This window comes from Rhea pennata, chromosome 3 (assembly GCF_028389875.1).
Source record: "Rhea pennata isolate bPtePen1 chromosome 3, bPtePen1.pri, whole genome shotgun sequence".
In the NCBI taxonomy this organism is placed as follows: Eukaryota; Metazoa; Chordata; class Aves; order Rheiformes; family Rheidae; genus Rhea; species Rhea pennata.
The window spans coordinates 28418853-28437512 of NC_084665.1; the positions used below are offsets into that span (position 1 = coordinate 28418853).

Genomic DNA, 18660 nt, shown 5'->3' on the forward strand with positions numbered 1-18660 from the left:
GTGTGTATTGTAATGACTGCTGTTGATAAATAACAAGAATATAAAAATGTAAATGATGATATAGACAAAATATAATGCAAGTCTTCTAGTGGTTTTCTAGCTATATTAAAAATAAATAAATAATAATAAAACGTTATTAAGTAGCTGTAAGGAACTTTCAATCTGAATTGTACTGGATTAGTTCTTGCTTCTACCGCACTCTTCACCTCTTAAACAGTGATAGATTTTTTCATATCACTCTTACATTCTTTACTTTTACTCAAATAAAAAGGAATTTAAAAAAAAAAGTAGAAGACCACAGAAATCAAAAATAGACTGTAACACCAGAATCGGCTAAGTAAATTTGTCTAGAGGGGAGAAAAAAAGTCAAAATCACTTGGTACTCGGTGCAAAATCAGACAACCTTTAAAAATACAAAGATATCTTTGACTGCCAGTCTTGGAACACCCTTTGTTCTGCCTGATTGCACCAGAATATTTAATACAAGTACTATTTGGACACAGCAGATCCACTGACAACTGCCCATTTCTCCTGCCTGCGTATTGGTACTTGTGCAAATGCGTAGTGTCTGGGAGATGTTGAGCAATTGTTTGAGACTCATTTACTGAACAGTGGTGATGTTTGTGTCATAGCAGTACTATCCATCTTGCAGTCTCTAGGTTATGTTGCCTCTGCAGACTTGACGATCAGAAGTCTGTCTGTCTGTGTCGCTGGGGAGGTATGGAGATACAGATTTACGTGAGATATCCTGGATGACAAAAGAACCATTTTAACACAATTGTTCTACAGTTTTAGCTGTACTCTGTGTACCATTAACTTTTCCCAAAAGAGTGTAAAACTGGATCATATACAGTGTCACAAATCCAAATTTAGAACTTCCATCAGTGTCAGTATGAGATCTGTGGCTGGAGCTGCAAAGATGCAGCCTACTACAAACTGCTTCATGGAAAAAAATGAATTGTTACTTATCTTTCTGATTGGGAGAGATGAATCCGAAAGCAATCTTCAGAGGGAAAAATCTGCAGTGGTTTCCTATCATTACCTGTAAAAGTACACAGAAATTTTGCTAGTCCTTTTCCTCTGGTTTTCTAACACCCTTCACCCTAACCTTGAATCTTTGTAGTAGAATTCTTTCACATGTACCACATCCATTTTGGTTTGGATTTTGCCAGTAGGAATTAAATTTGGGAAGGATAGTATGCAAACCTGAATGAACATAAAATAAACTTTTCTAATAAAATTGTGGAGTAGAGAAATACAACCTAAAAATGAGATAATATTTTGGCAAAAATATTGTTATGATTCAGCCCAGAAGTTCTGTCTGATATACATCAGCCTGATAATTTTTGAGTTCTGGACTAACACTTTGTGTACTAGCAAAGCTGACTCTGAAGCTGACCCTTGCAATTTTCCAAACATATACATGAATAGAAAAATCCTCATTTGAAGCTAATAGCTTAATTGTATGTTGTATGCAGTGGATTTCAACACATTATATATATATATATATATATATATATATATATATATATATATATATTAAAAAAAAAAAAAAAGCTTCTCATTTACCTTGTGAAGACAAGTTTCAGTGGAGTCTTGTGTAGTTTGGTTTCTTCAAGCCAGTGGTGCAAAACAGGTAAATTGTGTCTGTGGTACAGATACTAGATTCTATTTTCTTATTTATTGCTGCTCCTGGATTTTTTTTTTTTTCCTGAAGTGTGATTGAAAAACAGAATTATACTGACAAGCCTCATGTATGCCTATCTATGTATTAGCCCAAAAAATAAAGCACATAATCACTAATTCATACACTAACTGCTGTAACTTTTAGGCTCAGCTATTATAAGCAGAACTGTCCATGCAAGATCAGATACTAGAGTTCTGTTCCAGCAAATACTTAATAGAAATATTTATTTAATACAAACAGTGGAAGTTAGAAGATTATTTCAGTATTACTTAATCTAGTACTTGAAGGCTTTTATGATGCCACTTAAAATTTACAGACAAGAAAAGCTCTGATTAAAGGTATGTATCACTGAGTTCACAATATGTAAAAACCAGAGCACTTTTACAAGTATTCACAAAACAGATTGTCATCTACCTGGTGAAAGCTGCTGAATTTCATAACAGGGAACCAAAAACTTAGAGCTGAAGAAGTGTGCACGTACACAATCACCATCTGACATGTGCTCAGAAGTGACGTTCCCAGTAGACTTACTGGGATTAGATGGTGCTGCTCACAGGTGACCTGTTCCCTGACCACATTCAGTCACACTGAATGCAACTTTTCCATTTCTTGGCCATCTCTACTTAGGCGCCAGCCATGGCGGCTGGACCTGTCCAGGGACCAGCCGAAGCGTTCATGATGATCTTTCTCTCCTCCTTAATCCAGGCATAGGAGGCTCTGCGATTTTAGATGATGGAGAATCTGTGGATTCTCGCTGTTTGATTGCATCCACAAAGAAAAGAACTGGTATCATGGAAATAAGTTGCTTACTCTGTTGCCACTCAATCTCACTCATTCTAGAAGTAAGACAAATCATACTGTGAAGAGACATATGATTGTGTGTTGCCTTCTACTCTCAGAAACAGTGGCAGGAAAAGCCCAGGCACTCACCACTTCTGTTGAGAGGGGCAGTGAGTCAGGAGGTAAGAGAAGACTGGTTAATATTGCTACTGATGGAGTTTTTTCTAGTTTTATTTAGTTTTGTTTATCCCATAAAATTTAATTAAGGATTTATAGGATTATAGACTCAAATTCCATGTTTATTATTATAGGGATTTCTGGCAAACCTTTGGTCAGTGAAAGTAAAAATACGCTACTCGGATGAGAAGCTGCTTGAAGGGCTTGTGCTTCTCTGAATTATTCAAAACACTGAATACTGTCACAGTTGGATATTTTGTTAAGATTACATTTTCTATGCTTTGTAATACAGAGGGATCAAATACACAGCTTCTCTGCAAACTGACCTAATAGGCATTATCTGTCAGGCTTTGCATAGCTGGGAGCATGTGTAAACAAAACTCCAGACCTTTGTCAAGCAAGCTGTCCTTTAACTACTATAGAAAATTTCACAGACCTTTAGAAAGGTCTTCATATGAACTTTTGGGAAAATAAAGTCTTATTCCAAGATCGCCAGAAATAGTCTTTTTTTTTTCCTTTTTTCCTTTTTTTTTTTTTTTTTTTTTTTGAAGTGTACTTTTCTGAAATTATATTATAAAAAGGGTGCTGTACTGGCAGTTGTCTCCCCAAATTTTGGCAGTCCTATGCAGGCTCCAGCCTACTTTATTGTAATACAGCGTTTTGCTGCTGCTGCTATTTTATGAAAAGCTGAAAAGAAGTCTGGAAGCCTATTAACTCTGCACGGTCATGCTGCTAACAATCACTATGCTGAACTGTGTTTTGTTGTGCATATCAGCAGACTTGTTTAATCATTTCCAATTACAAGATTAATGCATTATGCTTAGGATTGTTCAAGAGTAGTTTTAATAAGCAGCACTTGTTCTTTATGCCAGAAAAAAAAAATGCATTCTGTTTTGCTCTCTTCGCTACAAACCTGGATCAAGTTGGTGGAGCTGACACTACCTCTCCACACCTCTTTCCAGAGAAGTGCTGCTATGATTTCAGTTTGAAGGAAGATGCATTTCACACTTTGTGCGGTTTTATGGAGCAGGCAATGCTCAGCTTCTACCAAACAGGCAAGTGTATTTGGAAGAATATCTGCATTATGATAGATTATGTTGAACTTCACTGCGGATGCTGTTATTAGTTGTCTCTAATCTATAACTCAAAAGTGAAAGCTTTGTAGCAGGTATACATTATATTCAAAGCCTAAATTTCCAATTTGGGTGTCATCAAAACTAGAGTTCAGTGATGAAATTAGAAAAACAAACCAGGAGGTTTGAAGCAGCACCAAACCAGAAACAAATAAAGCAATTAATTAATAGCAAGACTGAAGTACTATTTGATTGAATTACAAGATATAAAAACAGGTACAATGTATGTCTGAGGTAATATGGTTGTAAGCCTAAGAACGTTGCAGCAAATACATTTCCCATATCTCTTAGAGAGACAGATGCTCGGAAGCAGCAATTCTTTTGATGCCCCTACAGTTGCACACCTATGTGACAGCTCCCTCCACTGCAGGAATATGTTCATTTGCATACTTAGTTGCTGGGTTGGCATGGTCATGTACTTCATAGGGGATATTTCCAGGTCTGTTCAAATTTTGAGAATAATGCATATTACAAATACATTTCTTCCCATATTCTTATTTCAGAGATGCTCTAGAAACACTAAAAACAGTATTTTGTTCGTTTCATGGCATAGACTATGTTAAACACAGTGAAAAAAAATGGAGCAACCTAGAAAACTCAGTTCTTTTATTCTTTGTGAATTTCTAGATTTGTAAATAAAAGCTTGAGAGTGAGGAAGACAGGAAAGTGATGGCTTTATGCAGCTGAAATGAGGTTCCTGGACCTTCTGTTATGGGCGCAATCTCTGAAAAGTGGCAGTGGGAGGGGCAGAAGAGGAGGTAAGAAAGTACATACCCCCCCCCAACCCCCTCCCAGTTTTGCAGCATTGGAGCCACTGGGCAAAATCATTCAGAAAGTGCTCTAGCATGGAGCATCTGATGGAGCATCTTTTTGGAGCCACAGGATGCAAAAAAACATCTGTATTTTATAGGCCAGATGTGTGCTGCCTACAACAGAAGGAGGGGGGAAAATAGACCCTTAGATTTAACTTCCTTGTATCTGGGGTGGCTTCATGTAGAAATAAAGATTCCCTTCTGTCTAGTGCTATATCAAAAATCAGTCTGAGATTATGTAAGGTACCAGGACAATTCATTGAAAATAAACAGCATTTTGTGCTAGTGAGATGTTATAATGTTCTTTGATGGTGTCTACCCCATTTCCTGATCCAGAGGCACACTGTTAACAAAGTTGCATTTGTAGCCTCTTTGTGCTTCCCTTCAAAGCAAATACACCTTTTTTTTTAGCCACCTGTGTATCACTTGCAGTGCAGCCAACTGAAATAGATTCCAATTAATTAATAATCTTCAGTAAACTAATATCTAATTAGTACTGAATACTCAAAAGATTATTTTTCATGCCTATGGCTAAAACTAATGCTTAGGCTACAAGAAAGGTCCTCCTATTTTCCACTTTAAATGCAGATCAGAGTTTGGATTCCTGTGAGGCTTTTGACTAGGTTAACAATTGTGGGAGGGAAGGTATAGTATACTATGTCATAAAATGTAGGTGGTTTGTAACCGATTTTTTGAGAACAGTTTACTATGCTTTTCCATTTATCTGCTACACACACATTTTTTTCCCCTGTGCAAAAACCTTCTAGTTCTTAAAATCTGCAGAGGTAATGATTAGTGACAAAAGAGAAACCCTGACCTGTGACTCTTCAGAAGCCTCTTAGAAGGTTTGAATTTAGAGAAAAGATGGTGAAGGAGGAGGGAATACCATGTCCTTAGTGTATATGTGAGAAACAGCCCTTAAATCCTCTGGTCAGCTTTCTGAAGTCTGCATGAATAATAAACTACATTTTGTAGGAATTTCAGGTTTCTATTTGCCTTGTTTTTCTTGCTTGTATTCCTTCCACTGCCTTCTCATTAGAAAAGTTTTGCTTTAAGGCAAGATCAAACCATTAATATCTTATTTTTTTTAAAAAAAAAAGTTTATTAACACTTTAAAATGTTGAGGGAAAAGCAGAAGTCTGTTGGACTGTATGGTCACACTGTAATATTGCAGAGAAATCCTCTCCTTATCTATATCTGCATTTTTAAAGCAGCTCAAAGACATACTGCAATATTATCAACATTTTCTCAAGTGCATTTGTTCCAGTACTCCCACATAAAAGGTAGAGAGAGATCTTATTTCAAAACAGTTACAAAAATAAAACTATTGAATTCAGGTTGTCAGAAAGATCATTTAAGAAAGAAAACGACCATTTAATGTTCTTTAATTTAAAGTCTCTTAGCAATAAGATAATGCCATGGGGATGGATGATTATCATAAGATAATTTTTTTCCTAAGTACTAGAAATCATAGCTGCTCTCCCTCCCAACTTCAGCACCTTGGGGTATAAGAACTTACTATATTTTATTCTCTGCTGTGCACTCAAGCCAAAACATTAGAGTATAAGCTATCACTTATAAAAATGTATCTTGTTTTCTTGGTTATCAATGCTGGCATGTTATATAAGTCACAAGATAAAACCAAAAGCTCTTTCAAAAACAAAACCTAACATACAAAATAAAGCTGTAGTATCCAAGTCAGAGATTCTTCCTTTTGAGGATGATGACTCAAAATACAAGGAAGTAGCCTTCTTGATGTTGCAGCTCACTCCTTGTTTTTCTTGTTTAAGACCCAATTTAACATCAGGGCAAGGAGAGTCTGTTTTAAAGGTAAGAGTGTTCTCAAGGGCTTAAGAAAAGAGAATTTAGTTCTAAGACAGACAATAATTCAAAATACTTAAATCCTCTTGAATTGTCCTAGAGAGAGATCGCTGGCATCAGGAATGTTTAAAAATAGATTAATAGAGCTTTTTTTCCTAGGAAAAAAAGGCTTTAATCATGCTGTAACTTCTTTATTATACTCTCAGAATAATTGAGAAAAGGGGCAAGATTTTGCTCCCACATCCTAACACTCTGGGCTGCAGCTTGCAAGTTTTCCTGTTGTTCAGTGCAGTTCACTGTGGGAATACAGAAATGCAGTTTCCTCTTTCTCTCAAGACTGGAGCCCATCCCCATGGCTGCAGACGTGCAAGACCTTCATTCTTTAACCTCAAACTGAAGCACGGTTGTGAATCTGACATACTGAAGCAGCATTCTCATCCCACCTCAACTGGATCAGAATGCTTGGGAAGGGAAAAGTGAGTTTTCCAAAATCCATATGCTGAGAAAATAAAAAAAAACATGGGCTATCTCATATCAGGTTATTTGCAAGATTTTATGTTGTCTTTTTCCCTTTTACCATGAGTGTGTTTATCTCTAGATAAGCCATTTGCTTTGTAAGAAAGCTGGACTCGAGTGATACGTACCTTTTTTTTGTTTCTTCCACAAGTACATGGAAGAGTATTTCCACTTCTTAATAAGCCTTGGGATAACATTTCAGTTACTCTATCCACATTTGCCTTAGCAACAACCAGAAAGTTGTTATTCTCTATATGAATGCTAAAAATAGTTTATTTTTTTAAAAGCTCAGAAAAAATTCTCTAAGCAAAACTCATTCCCATTAAAACTTACCTGTCAAGTTTGTGTGCCAAGCAAAGTATCCTTTATTAGAAGATTCTTGTAGGTGGTGCTTAATATACGACAATGCAGGGAAGATATAGACAATAACTTGCTTTTTTTTTTTTTTAATATTGCAGCCTACAGCACAAGAATATTAGATCTCTAGGGCTAATGGGCTACTGAGGATAATACATTTTATCAGTAGGGACTATAGAGCTGTCAGTTCCTGTAGAACTTCATTAATTCTTTGCTATTTTTTGAGCTTTGCTGTCCTTACAAATTTCTTATCCTGTGACTTAATCTCTCTATTCCTGAAATAGCAACATTGCTTGTACTCTGATCTCAGGTTTCAGTCAGCTATTTTCTTTTCTATGGAACAGTAATAAGGCTTTAGTACAACTTAACTGGAAAAATAAATCAGAATGTTTTTAGTAAAAGAATGAAGAAATAGTAATTTTAGGTTCCTTTATCAACTCTCTTGCCTATTTATGAAGAAGATGGTTTCTTCGTGGTTCTGGAAGAGATGGGTTTTGACAGATGCTAGTGAAACCATGCTCATCCAAACTTAGTGGCTGAGTAACCAGGAGTGAATACTCTCTGTTCATACACTAGAGAATACCTACCAAATTAAAAGATGCTTGTATAAAGGCTTGTGTGAAAGACTAGCTGTAGCCCAAGGTTCTGATTTTACAGGGGAAAAAGAATTAATTGAAGGGTTTTAACTTCCACCCTTTTCCCCACCCAGCAAAGCAAATATTACATAGGTGTATGTATGTATGTATATATATACATATATATGTGTGTGTGTGTGTGCGCGTGTGTGTGTGCACAGCTGAGCTATGAAATGTAGTGACCTGTTTCACAAACACACCTTAGAGTTAACCATTCCATGAATTCCTTGAGATCTGAGATAAAGATTACCATCTCAAAAAAGATTACAATAAGGCAGTTCAATCAACTGCCCAGTTTGAGATCTACAAGTTGAACTTAAAGCATGCTAATATATTTCACTACAGGGCCAGCTGAAACAGCATTAAACTTTAAAGACTTGCCACTTTTATTATTCATGCAGTTAGCTTTATTGCACAATATGAGAGTTTGACAAGTAATAGTCCAAAAACTGGTATAACTGATGCTACAGTATTGCTGCATTCTGCTGTATACATTGATGTTTACATTATGGAAAAACCCAGCTTGAATAATCCAAGGAGATAAGCCCTTTGTCCTATTGATTACTAAAGGTACAAATACTTAATGATATACCAGCATTTGGAAAAGTTCTATTGCCACCTGCTTATGTAAAACAAGCTGTTTATGATAGGAACATATTCTTGGTGTCAAGTACTAATTAAATCATTTGCTTTGCTGTTTTTGAAACTGATAGCATCTCCCCACCAAGTGGCATGGAATATTGTCTAAAAAGTGTATTTCTCCTGTCTTATCTGTGTGTCTTCCACAGTGTGGAAGAAGGGAAGGAAGAAAAGTAAACTTTCTCCAACTGTTTATGCACTCCTGCACAAGAACAAATGCAAGGCAACAACCATACAATACAACGACTGCTTTAAGTCCTTGTTTTTATGATTTTCAGAATACATAAGGCAACCAATTTAAAAATACTTTCTCAAACACATTTGATCTGAATAACACACCCTATATGATTGCAGGATTAAAAAGCAAGTGGAGAGAGATACATGCAGGAGGTCCTTCAGAGAAATACCATTAGTCCCATTAGTTCATTTACTTTTGGTTTCTTGGTTGTGAGGCCATGTACAGTGCTACTAGACAGTAGATAGTCCCGCCTATTGTTAGAGCCATAGTGGTCCGATAAAGCAGCTTATCTGGAACTCCCCGTTTCAGGTGTACTGGCAGTCCATCTGCTTTCTGTGGGAACAGTTTAAAAACAACAAAAAAATGAATACTCACACAGAGACCACCATGAACAAGCAACCTCAGGTAAAACTAAGAATTCCAAGAGGGAAATTTGCTGACTAATGGGCTATCTATAGTCTAATGTATTAAGTGTTTTTCATTTAGCAAGACAAATGCAAAGGCAAGTTAATTTTATTAGCAAAAGCTGTTATGTGCAGGCACAAAGAATGCATCTTGAAATATAATTTTTAAAGAGGACCTGGACTGGAAAAATGTCACCAACAAAAGATGTGAAAAGATACGTATAAAAGGTTATTCACCAATTCAGACTGACACATTCCAAATGCAAGTGGCATGTAAGAGAGAAAAGGGAACATTTTATAAAGCACATTCTTGATGTTTAAATAACTTGTTTTCAGAAGTCTCAAACACTTAAAAATTGCACAGCTAACAAACCAGCTTTGAAGACCTTACTGTACTCTTCTTCCATTATGTTATACACAGCTTCAGTAAAGTGCCAATTACAAAATACAAAATAGTAGTAATCTCTGCTTTGTTCCTCCAGATCTTTAACTCATGTGCTTGGAGGAAAAGTGCTTCCAATAGTCAAAGGATATGAGATGCATCTTTTGAAGTCAGAAAAAAAGATACTAGACTTTTTACTTTCTATATTTATACATAGTACAAGGTCACTGGAGACTGATTCAGGTTATACTGTACTTGACATTTTCTTAAGTAAACTTTAATTTGTCGTTCTACGATACCTACAATTCTTACTTAGCCACATTAAAATAGGGCAAAATATGGCCCACTCTCTCCAGTTTTCTTTAAGTTACTCTTGTCATCTTAACATCTTAAGTTGTCGTTACCTGAAAAAGTTTCTGTAGGTCTGGCACCTTGTTTTTACCCAAGAAAGAACCAGCTGCTGGTAAATCTGAAGCAAGTTTAGTTGTTGTCCCAAAAATCAAAGCTGGGGATTCAGTGGATACTATTGGTTTGAGTCCCTGCATAAATAAAGATTAAAATATCAAGGTATATAACACTTGCAGAATTACCAATTGTCACACTGCCAGTCATTACAAGGATACATTACAAAGAATATTTATCTTGCATGACGACCTGCGATTTAAAAAAAAAAAAAACCACCACACAACTAAGGATGCATTGTATGCCCACTTCTTTCTCAGCTACAATTTCGGGTCAGGAAACATCGAGAGGAGAAAAGCAGCAGCTTAGAAGCTTCCTTTTTGATTTCTTCATGACATAAGTTTCTAGTCATCATAGGTGCAAGAATTAAGATATTTTTTTCCTGCAAGTTTTTCTGTGCTGCTACTTGGTCCAAGCTGCTGGTTGTTTTTGCACGTGGTTGTACCTAGGCCCTGCCTGAGCAGTGGTACTGGAGCAGGGAATTCTTGCTGCTTAGGTCAGTGAAGAGACGGGATGTATGTGTTGAGGAAAAAACAGCTAAGACTATATGCTGTTTCATAATAAAGTATTACGTGGTGCTTAAGGACACTCCAGAAGTCCTAAAGGGGTTTTCTTAATGAAGGTGCAACTACACCCTGTAACTCACATGCTACCGCAACTTTCCACCCCTCATGTATTTCCTCTGAGCAGCATTTAATTTTCTTTTAGTTCAGATAGTTGCTCTCTACTTTTGCCAAAATAAATCCAATTTTTATTTTTTAAGTGAACAAAATTACAACTTCTCTCAGCAACCATGAGGTGGCCTCCTTGCATTTATTATTATAGCTAGAGTTAAGAGTTATGCCTGAACACGCAGCAGTGATATTTTAAGTTATGTCTCCTGAAACACTACATGGTTTCTTTTTTCTGACTTGCCATAGAAATGAAAAGCAACATACAAGTAAATTAATGCAACAATTTTTCATTCAAACAGAAGTAGCAATTACTTTTCATAAATCAAGTTAAGGCTGCACTAAAATTCTAGCTTCCTCTCAAAGGACTCGTCGATTCATTTTGTACGTAACAGTATAGTATTTAGAGTAGGAACTGGACTTGCAGGCTTTTGTTCTTCTCATGTCTGCCATAGCTCAGATATGCTTTATCTATACCTCTATAAATTCTTTGTGAGGATAGCTATCTTCAACAGAAAGATTAATTTTTTCTGCCCCCCACAATTGCCTAGGGGATGATCATCAGGGCTCTTTCCTGAAGACATGGGTCCAATTTCTCACTTTTCTAGTGCCTGAATGAATATTATAATCTCTTTGACCTTCTTGGTTATGTTTTGAAAGAAAGTGGCCAAAACTGCTTTATGTGACTTAGTGAATCCAAGTATTCCTGGACTGAAATAACGAGTGCCATCCTACTGAACAGGCTTGGACAGAAGGCAAGCACCGAGTTATTTAAGACTAAGCAGTTCTAGTCACAAACAGCAAGAAGGAAGCATCTACTGCTAAGCCAGGGTAGTTAGCACTTATAAATCCAAAGATAAGTAGCAGCTAGTTCAAATATTTTTTGAGATAGCAATTATGGACTTTGGCATTTTTGTTAAAGAAAACTTTAAAGTACTTCATTAGATTTGGCTTTAAAAGGCTAGTGGTTAGATAGAAAGAACTACAGAACAGATACTTGTAATAAGTGTACTTGTGATTTCCCCTCCTCGCAACCTTTCCTGCCCTCTTGATTGTCAGTACCTCATTTCTGAATCTCCATGGTACAGATACCTCTTACATCTATCTTAAATTCACAGACTGGGGGGAGGGGAGGAAATAAAGTTGTGATTGAGGCAATCAGCTCCATTTGTTCTTGGCTCAAAGTCTCCTGCTTCTATAGCTGGAGGCAAAATGCATTCTATGGATTGCTGTTAGAATACTGGAATCAGCCATGCTAACAACTGCAAGTTATGGTATACCCTTTAAGGTTTTAGAAAGCACCTGAACAGGAATGTCTTTCAGGTTCCAATTCGATTGTTTCAACAAAACTAATAGGAGATTCAAATTTGACTCAAGTGACTAACTTAATTATGGAATTAAATAGAATCCTTTCAGAAAACTCACACAATCATCAGTATACCATTATAAATTGTCTTCCAAAACAGCACAGAACCAGTTAAGAACATCACACAGCAGATTTAAAAGTCACTGATATTGCCACATTGGCTTCAGAAAAAAAAAGAATATAATAAAATAAAAGCTGGAGAAGAAAGTTCAGTTATGTAATGCGGATATTGCTTTAATCAAGATCACTCACCCCAGCATAAAATTCTATTTTTATCTTGTCCATGAATCTTGTGGTCAACTTCAACCAAGCTCAACTAAATTAGAGTAACCACATGGTTACTTCAGCTGAGTGCATGAGTGTCTGGACTGAAAGTGGCTAAGGCCCTTATCTCATACCCTACTGCTTGCCAAGCTTACTGTGCCTGTAAAGAAATTTTACAAATAACAATTTCGGTATAGATCATTTTTGAGTATATCATCAAGATACGTTAAGCAACACCTACTGTTGCTTGTTATACTTAATTGTGTTCAACTCCACTAAAACTGCAGGCTTATTTAATAACATTAGTGTCTCTCTACACTCAGCATCCTCTTTTATGCCTCTACACCTTTGATCTATGCTACATGTCAAGATGTTTCACATTGATAATTCCTCTACTGATAAAAAGGTGTTAATATTTTCATAATCATGTTACTAAGAATTTGTTCCAATTCTTGGACAAAATATAGCAGATCTAGTCATGCAGGACAGTCAACACTGGCTGATTTCATCAGGATGCTATGGCAATTACTTCCTAAAAATGCTGAAATCCCTAATGAAAGATCAAGACATGGAACAAATCCAGGAAAACAAACAAAAAAAGAAAGAAAAGCATTCAGATATCACTAACATTTTGTTTAACTTTCTTTCTTTTTTTTCCCCTCCTTCCTTGCAGAGGTCTGAAGGTCTTAGAACACAATCCATCCATTGATTGGCCAAAATGTTCAAAGTTAGAACAAATATATGCCTTGCTAGCATGCACTCCCGAGCAACATTCATGTTTTCCTGACAGCACAAAGGAATTAAAGATTTGGTGCTTAATTTAATGGAGATAGCACCATGTTCTTAGCTTGCAAATGCTCAGACTGAATCAGAGATTGAGAAAGCGGAAAGAAGTAAGGCAAGAACTGAAAAATGGAAAAAGGAAAGGAAGTTAAGATGAACTATTATTACAGAACACGCATTGAAGTAACCTTTATGGACACACTGAACCTGAACACTTATCACCTAAACAGCAGGTCCTTCACAGCCGAACATAAATCATTGTACAAGGCTAAATATATTTGTCATCACTAACATGATGCTTTTAGACGGGATCATTTAGAGGCTTTGTTTGCACTAGGATGGCGCACACAAGTAAAAATGACTTTGTGTATTTGAAGTATAATCTACATTACGAAAGGTTAATCATTATAGCTTCCCAACAAACTCCATGCAATTCATATCAGCTAAAAATCCAAAGCAGAAGGTCTGTGATTTGTGGGATTTTTACTAGCTATAAGTGAAATAACTCGTATCAAGTGAAGTTACCCTAGCACGACCAAATTTCTCTGAGGTCTGTGCACCTTGAAGAACTAGGGAGAAAAAGTTTATACAGTCTACCTCATCTGATGGTACTAGTCTCACTATTTGTGCTTTAAACATAGGCCAATTCTTTCAATGAATAAAGGGGTTTCATTTTATTTGTAAGGGCTATGGCAGTCATTACCTTCCTAAATATGAGTAGTAATTTTAAATTTGACTACTCATCTGAGAAAGTTGCCATTTATTCAAACAGGCTAAGCTGTTCAAACTACTTTACACATTTTTGTAAAATGCAAATTAAGTCTTTTAAGAACGGTAAGATGGAAAAAACAACAAAGGTTTCAAACTAAGATATTTTTGTTAGTATACACTGTTAGTAATGTTAATGTCAGCAGAAGAATTTCTAAAATGCATTTTCACTGATATTTTGCAAGCCCACAATAAGCTTCCATCAATAATCTGCACAATAATTTGCACAATAATCTGCATCAGAACAATACTCCGTTGGGAAGCATCTGAATGTGACAGTACAGAACAGTGAATTATTATACTGTATATTTGACCAAAAAGAATTTGAATTGCAGAAAGCATCTTGATTTTTCACAAAAACATTAAGATACACAGTAGCATAAAAAGTAAACTGTTTTAAACACTGGGCTATGACTTTGTTTATTAAATATAGCACGGAAATCAATAGGAAAAGCTTTACTTCCAAAGCTTTTAACTTAGCATTTACTTTTTTAACTTAACATTTACTTAGAGGCATGATTCTTTGCATATTTTAATCTCTATTTATTGCAAACTCTTCTATTAGACTGATTGTTCTGAATGTGTCACTTGGAGGTAGAGTAAAACTTAAAGCTCTACCAAAAAGTGAGAAGATTACTAGCACTGCAAAAAGGGATTGAAGGTATTTTTTTAATGCAGCTATTCTGTTGTATAGAACACTTGATTCCCACAGTTGAAGACTAAGTTGTGTGAATGATGAGCCAAACAAAAAATAGTGTTTCTTTCATCAATGTATATATATTAAAAAAAAAGACATTTACAAAGAGAGATAATAGTTGTAAGACTAATGTGAAATGCTCCTACTTGGATACAATCTCATATTCTCAACTACATTCTCTCCAAGATTTAGATTCTAACATTTCAGTGATGATACTGAAGTCATCTAGGAGGTTGCTGTTAGATTCCCCTCAAAGCCACCTCTCCTCCAGCCTGAACAGGCCTAAACCCCTCAGTCTCTCCCTACAAGGCACGGGATTCAGCAGCCCCCCTACCCCCCAGCCACTTCGGTAGCCTCTGTTGAACTTGGTCCAGTGTATCAGTTTATTTCTTCCATTGGTAGACGCAAAACTGGACACAGTACTCTATTCACTACTCACTAGATCACATTTAAAGTGGAATAATCACCTTTCCTTGATCTACTGATTATGTTCTTGTTGACACAGACCAAGACACTGCTGGCCTGCTCGTCTGCCAGGGCACAAGACTGGCTGGCACATCCAGCTTGCTATCTGCCAGCAGCCCCAGGTCCTCCCTCTGTCCCTACAGCTCTACTCTCAAATGTTTTGACCAAATCTCCCCCCTCCCCTCCAAATTTGATTGTCATCTATGAACTTCATAAGAGTACACTCCACTGCTTCCTGCTCCAAGTAACTGATAAATCCAAGGTACCTTGTCATACTCCACTTTTTAATGAGCCTCCAGGGAAGGCATGACCCAGTAACCCTAATCAACCATTCAGTTTTTTAGACCTAGTTATCTATTCATCCTAACTTAAGAGGAGCTCTGGGGTTGCTCTGGCCCCTTGAAATAACTCTAAAAAAGCTTAACACAATATTCTTGCTTGCAGAAGGTGATTGGATTTTCCAAGTAAAGCTTCAATAGCCAAGGAGATCCAAGAAAGCAGAATTAGGCTAAGAAACGATGAAATAGAATTAGGAAGAAAAACTACCTTTATATCATAACAATACACATTAGTCTATAAAAATAGACTTGCTTCCAGTCAGCTTTTATTAATAAGTTTATATATATATTAAAAAAACTTTGATTTCAGTTGTGATGTACTCAAATCTTTTTTAAAACTCTGAAATCATATCAGAAATATTTGCTTTCTGTAGTTAGTTCTTTGGAAGCTTGATTCTTTTTAAATCACTTTTCCCATCCTTAACCTGCAGAACAGAATGCCTTATTTTGTTATTATTATATGAACTTAAATTTTTCATCAAAGTTTATTCAGAAACTTAAATACTACAACAACAATACTGCATTTGTTTTTTGACAGGCTCACATTACAAATTTCCCCGAATGACTCAGGAATCTATGTTGATGCACACAAAAAAAAAATAAAATAAAAAAAATAAAACTGGTTTTCTTTTACCAATATGCATTTTTTTAAATCTTTTTAAAGGGGCTGCTGTAATCAGGATCTGTTCCCCATCAGAAACAGAACTGACCACATATTATAACTTTAACATATGGAAAGTATAGGCTTATTGAACCTAACCTTTAATTTCTATGTGTTTAGCAAGCAAGCAAGCATTCTACATGAGAAAGGCTGCTTGTTTTTTTGTTTTGCTTTAAAAAGCTTCTACTCACTAAAACAAGTCTAAGCTATACTTCCAGTAATTAGCTTTTCTGCCTGCACAGGCAGAAGGGCTTGGAACTAGGTGCAGGGCTGTTCCAGGTTGTTACGATTTCTATTTTACAAGCAACACTGGATGCTGTTATAGCTCAGAAGCAATACAAAACTACTTGATGAAGTTGTTATTTCCTAGCTGTAACATCCAATGCATCCCGAACTGATGCACAAAACGCACAGGAAAGCGAAATGTCTCATCTTGCCCAAGGTCACACGATAGGCCAACAGCATTGCAGCAGGCCGCGGCCGCCGGGAGCCCAACCGCGGGAGGACACAAGCTCTCCTCCGAGGATGGGGGCACTAAGCGTTGCTGTTTACCAAGCGCACTCTAGACGCGCTACGGGAACTGGGGAAGATTTCTCCCCCAATGAGGAAAAAAAGAAAAACCCACCGCATCCCGAAGCCCTACAGGGGAGCTCTGCGCCCTCTCGGCCCAGGGTACTGGCTCGCCCGACCCCTCCGCGGCCCTCTGCGCCCGCCAGAACCGCGCGGGGATCGGGACCGAGTCACGCCTCCTCTGCCACGACCCGCTGCCCCCGCCTCCCCCTGCGGCCAGAGCCGCTCTCGGCGGAGGGACGACGGGCCTGGCTCTCCTCACGACTTCGGGAGCGAGTACCGCCCCGCACGGAAGAGGACACCGAAGGTCACCGTCGCGACGGCGCCCAAGGCGGCTCCGGCGGCGCCCCCATTACCTGGGGGTTGTAGGCGGCGGACGCCGCGGCCCCGACCAGCCTCTGCGTGAAACCGTTGAACTTGTAATACATGGTGGCCGCCGCCGGCACGCGCGCACCTAACGGCCCACCGGCGCCCGCCTGCGACGCCTCACGCAGAAGGACCCCAGCCGGCTTCTTGCGCCTCCTTAGCGCGCAAGGTCCCGAAGAGTTATAGTCCTCTGCCCCGAATGCCTGAAACCAGTGAACTCGGGAAGCTGCCAGAGGGAGCGGGATGAAAAAGAAAAAGCCCAGAAACAACACGAGTCTTTACTGAGCCCATAGGAAGGACATGTTTTGTGCAGGAGCTGTTCTCACGGTAACGCTGATGGACATTTTAATCAGGCAGCATGCTGGATGCCTTGCAGACTAGGCTATAGCGGGATGTGGGCCTGCGGTAGGTGGTGACGACGGGGGGGGAGGGGGGAAAGGGGGATCGACCAATCAGCGCAGGGGGTAGGTGGAGCCCCGCCTCCTGCGAGCGGGAGGGACAGTTGGGGAGTCGCGCGGGCAGCGGTTGGGGCCGCGGCGGTTGGGGGCGGTTCTGTGGGGGGTCTTCTCGGGTCTCAGGGAGGTGTCTTCACCCCAAGCACCAGAGCCCGAGAAGGCGGTTCGAGGGAAGGAGGTTCTTGTGTAGGAGCTGAGTGGTGTTGCTTGTGCGAGCTCTTGTAAAGCTCTCTAGTGGGTCTGCGCTGTTGGTGGTGCGTTTGCGAGTCTGCATGGGCAAAACAGGGTTCAGCTACATGGTTCTGTGTTCTTTCTCGCAGTTTGCTTCGTCTTCTCTGACACAGTTGAGGTTTCCCCTTGAGAGTGCTCTCAGTGCTGACATGTAGGTTGTTGTTGCCCTGCTATAAGTATTGTGGTAATTATGGATATCTGATGTATTAGCATTTCATTACTTAATTCAGGTTATTCAGATTTTGAGACAAAGTTGACTGTTTTGAAATACTAGTTTTCTTACAGGAACCAAGAAAAAAGGCAAACTTGCTTTCTGCACCTTTATTTCTGTGTTTTTCTATTAAGCAGTTTGCGTTCACTCCAACAACCTTTTTAATACATACAAAATCTGTAATGTTTTTTGTTTTGAGCCTTCCATAATAAAATCAGCACTATGAAGTGGGTGAATGTGATAAGGTGCTTTTATTGTTTTGAATGTAATCTTGAAAAGTCTAGCAGCACAAACACTGAAGGCATAATGTAGAGGTTTTGCCAAGCTTTGGAGCATTCACGGTCCCAAGAGGCCTTGAAACTATGGACGTTTTGTAGTAATTTGGCTTCTGCATGTGCTTTGGGCTGTAGATTGTTGCCAGTAGAGATCTCCTTGCTAGCAATCCAAAGCATACTGCTCTTTTCTGAGTCTGATGGTGCAAACTCTTAACAGGAATTCACACTGAGTTGCATACTGTTGGTTAAGATGATAAGTAATGAGGTCTTATTAAGAAACAGTGATTTATTGATAATGTTTCATCATTAGTGTCCTGGGCCAGAGTTAAAATATCTGTTAGGAGTCCCACGTGCAGTTTTAGATATGCATGCTGTAAAAATTGCTGTGGTCCTGCACTGAGTGAAAACTTAAAATATACTTTTTTTATAAACTGAGGGTAGATCTATCTGTTGAAAGTGTTTTACAAAGTAAAATACCTATATAAAGAACGTATGA

The 18660-nt window shown here is 38.2% G+C and overlaps 1 protein-coding gene across 1 annotated transcript; it reads right to left on the reverse strand.

The window, feature by feature from the left end:
• Window positions 1-8302: 8302 nt before the first annotated feature.
• Window positions 8303-17139, reverse strand: LOC134138358 (cytochrome c oxidase subunit 7A-related protein, mitochondrial). Its single transcript, XM_062571894.1, has 3 exons — window positions 16983-17139; window positions 9986-10120; window positions 8303-9128 (listed from the first exon to the last, which is right to left on the reverse strand). Exons 1-3 carry the CDS (start codon window positions 17052-17054, stop codon window positions 8985-8987), a joined length of 351 nt encoding a protein of 116 aa, XP_062427878.1. The 5' UTR covers window positions 17055-17139; the 3' UTR covers window positions 8303-8984.
• Window positions 17140-18660: the final 1521 nt, after the last annotated feature.